At 32.7% G+C, this 4,202-nt stretch overlaps 1 protein-coding gene across 1 annotated transcript in view; it reads left to right on the forward strand.

Annotated features, from left to right (window-relative positions):
- The first annotated feature begins 36 nt into the window (after nucleotides 1–36).
- Nucleotides 37–4,202, forward strand: part of LOC111630232 (contactin-like) — an 8,419-nt gene continuing 4,253 nt past the window's right edge. Inside the window, exons 1-5 of the mRNA XM_023374298.1 lie at nucleotides 37–235; nucleotides 309–549; nucleotides 619–740; nucleotides 814–1,003; nucleotides 1,076–1,191. Of these exons, the coding sequence (XP_023230066.1) occupies nucleotides 101–235; nucleotides 309–549; nucleotides 619–740; nucleotides 814–1,003; nucleotides 1,076–1,191 (804 nt within the window). The 5' untranslated portion in view covers nucleotides 37–100. The remainder of the gene's footprint in view (nucleotides 236–308; nucleotides 550–618; nucleotides 741–813; nucleotides 1,004–1,075; nucleotides 1,192–4,202) is intronic.

The raw sequence follows: 4,202 nt of genomic DNA on the forward strand, positions 1-4,202 counted from the left end.
GATAGACAGAACGCTAGTAAACAGAGAAAATGGTAGACGAAAGCTGCAACTCATTGGTGTTCTGTCACCGTGGAGTACATATCATTTCCGTGTGTCAGCCATGAATGAATTTGGGCAGGGATCTCCGAGCAAAGAAAGTCCGGCATATAACACCGCTAACGACATACCTTACGTCGCACCTCTTAATGTCGGAGGAGGAGGAGGAAAAGTCGGAAGTCTTACAATTACTTGGGATGTAAGTAATGAATTATCAGATTTTTACATGTTCCCAAATGATTATAAATTTATGTAATTTAAAAATTTTTTAGCCTATTCCACCTAAAGACTGGAATGCTCCAAATATTTGGTATAAAATATATTATAAAAAATTAGAAGAAAATGTTGAGTACTACAAGAAAGACTTAAAACAATATGGAAATATTGGAATGTATACTGTGAATGTCGGGGAAGAAAATTATTATTTGGAATATACAGTAAGAGTACAAGCCATTAATGATGTCGGACCGGGACCAATTAGTGATGAAGTTGTCATATTTTCTGCCGAGAAAAGTGAGAATTAAAATTTATCAAATATTTTCCTTTAGAGAAATTATTATTTAATCAAAACATTTTTTACAGTGCCTCAAGTTCAGCCATCTCAAGTCAAAGCATTGCCATTTAACTCTACCGCACTTAATGTTTCTTGGGAACCACTCGATTTAACTAGAGAAAAAATAAGAGGAAAACTTTCGGGACACAGAGTAAAAAAACCTATTAATTTATTAGCATTTTTTTTTAAGTCTAACTTAATTAACAAAAATAATTAAATTTTAGATTAAATACTGGAAGAAGGATGATAATCCCGAAACAGATTCTTTAATATTATTGAACCGTGGCATGACTCCTTGGGGTCTCATCGTAGGATTACAGCCGAATACAGAGTACTGGGTGGCCGTCATGGCTTATAATGATGCAGGTAGCGGAATAGAAAGCGAAAAGTTTTTGGCTCGAACGTACAAAGCTGGTAAACTTTGCAAATATTTATTTAATAATAGTTTTGTATTAATGGCATGTTTAAGATCTTCAATAATTTCAGCACCTTTAAGACCTCCTACAAATGTTGAAGTCAAAGCAGTTTCTCCTACCGTGGTAGCTGTTAAGTGGAGAGGTATTCTCACCTCTACAGAAGAAGAACCGATTATGGGATATAAGGTAAGAACCAAAGTAATTAAGAACATAGGTAGTAAATGTTTAATCGTTTAAAATGTGCTTCATCCGAGTGTTTTGTACACATCTTTACAAAAAGTTTAATGAAGATTGGGTTGAAATGTCCAGAAAAATTTTAGAAATGAATTGAAATTGTATTTTAATTTATTGCATTTAAAAACAACTTGACATTATTAACTTTTTCAGTCCATTCTGTTGCAATTTGATAAAAATTGGAGTATATACTTATTTTTATTTAGATAAGATATTAACACCCAATATTAAATACTAATGTTTATACATTAGAATTTATATATTGAGCATTACTTCTATATCTGTCTAATAAACAAACCCAAAATTCAGGTAGCATCAAACTGCATTTCGTGAACTTTACTGTGGCTCCCATGCAGCATACTTATACAATTTCTTTTTTATAAACTTAATTAAACATTATACATCAGAACAGTATTATATATACATTGTATATATAACATTGTTCTGATAGAGAATGAGGTTCTCACATATTTCTGGTAAACAATATAAGGCTCATAATGTGATGAGGGCTTTTCTGTGCTTACTAATATGAAAGAGAGATTGAATGATTGCAGAATCCAATAAGCAGACAAGCAGCAGAGTGGAAGTGTAGATGCTGACAAGTATTTCATTATAGAAGGAGCCTAATTTGAAGATAACAAATGTATGCGTCTGTTGTATACAAAGTTATGCTAAAAATTTATAGTTTATTTTTACTCCGACATGTGTATATATACAGGGTTTTCCATCCATAAAGAATGCTACCACATTAAATTACTGTAATTATGTTAATTATTATTTAAGAAGTAGGTGACATACCAGTTGATCTTCCAAGATTTATCCTCCCATCTGCATTCAAATGTCTCATTGTCTACTACCTCTAGGAAGAAATGAAAACATGCAAAATGCCTTTGCAACAGAGAAGGCAGTTTGCAAAGTCAGAAATGCTCGTTGTCATACAACATAAGTAATCTGCAGAAGCCATAGAATTGTGGCTACCGTGGGAGGAGAGATGATGGATATTCCACAGTGAGCATAGGAAGAATTTGAGTATTGATGCATACTTTACTATGCAAGGTACAGTATATACCAGGGGTGGCCAACCTGCGGCTCGCGAGCCACATGCGGCTCTTTGAAGGATTATTTGTGGCTCTCGATAAATGTACCCGAGTCCCCTTTTTATTTTTGTGTTATTATATTTTAAAAAATTATTATCGTTCCGTATGTGTTTCAAAATGTTTTTTAAATTACTAACAACAAATATGAAAGACTAAGTGCAACGTTGTAACAAATTTCATTTCCGTCCAGTTAAGGTTAAGGTGGCAACTCTCCAGAGCGGTAGGCTGCCACCTTAACCGCTCGACCATTCGGCCCTAATAATATTTCACATTTAAGCAGCAACAAGATTACGACTGCAATAATCAATCTGAACCCATAAGTCTAACTGATTGGTATATATTGATACTTCTCACCAGATGTTCTATACTGCACTTATCCTTTGCATTATCTGACATGTCGGCACAGCCAATTTTCTTTTGTGTTTAACTTCCCAATCTGTTATATTCTCATTCCAATGGTATGATGAACGTACAGTACACCGTTAATGTGTACTGTACGTGTGTAAACAGTGCAGTGTTTATTCTTATGTAAATGATGCTCCTTACTGTTCAAATTTTTCCTATTGTAATACCAGCATCACTGTGCCTATTTTGTCGTGCTCGGGCTATTGCTTTGTGCATCTGCCTTTATTTCTGTTATTATTTTTGTATTTGTTTATTTATTTCTCAAGTTACTTTTTGTTCCAACAAATATCATAACACACAAAAGCAGGGGATTTCCAATTGAATCCGGAATTTTGCTGAGATGCCACTAAACAGTATTGTTGATGCAGTATTCAGGATTTTGAGAACAAAAGAGGACATCAAGCTGTTTCTGTATCACCTTAATTGTTACCAATTTGGTCATCTCTATAACAAATCTTGGATAAAATTCAATAAAATACAGGACCACCAAATACACGAAGTCCGTAACGCACTCGTTACAAATCTAATCGAACTACATACGCAATTTACTATCTCCGTATTCAAGTTATTGGAAACAAAATCTTATTTTTTAATGGACGAAATGATATTGATAACTTCTAAATATTTAAACGGCAGGTGTTGTATCACAATCTTAAATTTTTTGATGAAAGCTTTGATCATTATTCAAATGCTTAATAAAACTTTTTGCCGTTTTTCTACCATTGTACAGAGTTATATAATGTAAATTTTAATGGATAATATAGAAGATCTAGTATAACAATAATTTTCAGGTAATTTAATAACAATATGTATATGTTACTGTGAACGACCGATATCTGACGAATGTCAACATTCACACAGTCATTTCGTGTATGTGTTACCGCTAAAGCTCGAAATCCGTTAATGTGTACTGTACGTGTGTAAATTTTCTACAGTGTTGCAAATAAGTTGTTCTTTTTTATTTCGAAAGGACAATATGATTTGTAATTTATAGTCATAGAAGTAGTACACAAATGATAAAATACAATGTACTTTATCATTTTTTAACTGAAATTAAACTTTCTAAAAATTCAGTCAAGTACAAGTCAACTTTGCAGTAGTAAAGATAAGTTGTTTCCCTAATAATATTATTTTCGAATATGAAAAAGACGAATAGATTTTACTTCAGTGAGATGTTCGATGTGAAAAAAAAAACAATTTAGTAAATAAGAAAATTATAAAATTAATCAAACTACGACTCGAAAAGTAATGACTGATGACAACAATAAGCATTACTTGTCACACAATCTTAAATACAGTATATATTAAATTCAGTACGAATATGACTAAACCTGCACTTTGTGTTGAATGTTTCATAATTATCTATATATATATAAATGAATGTATGTGTGTGTGTGTGTGTGTGTGTCCTTCATGCATTACCACATCGTTTATCCGATTGCAATGGGATCGATAGTGGCC

The sequence above is a fragment of the Centruroides sculpturatus genome, unplaced genomic scaffold (genome assembly GCF_000671375.1).
Source record: "Centruroides sculpturatus isolate CEXI.00-Female unplaced genomic scaffold, Cexi_2.0 scaffold553, whole genome shotgun sequence".
NCBI classification, from domain to species: domain Eukaryota; kingdom Metazoa; phylum Arthropoda; class Arachnida; order Scorpiones; family Buthidae; genus Centruroides; species Centruroides sculpturatus.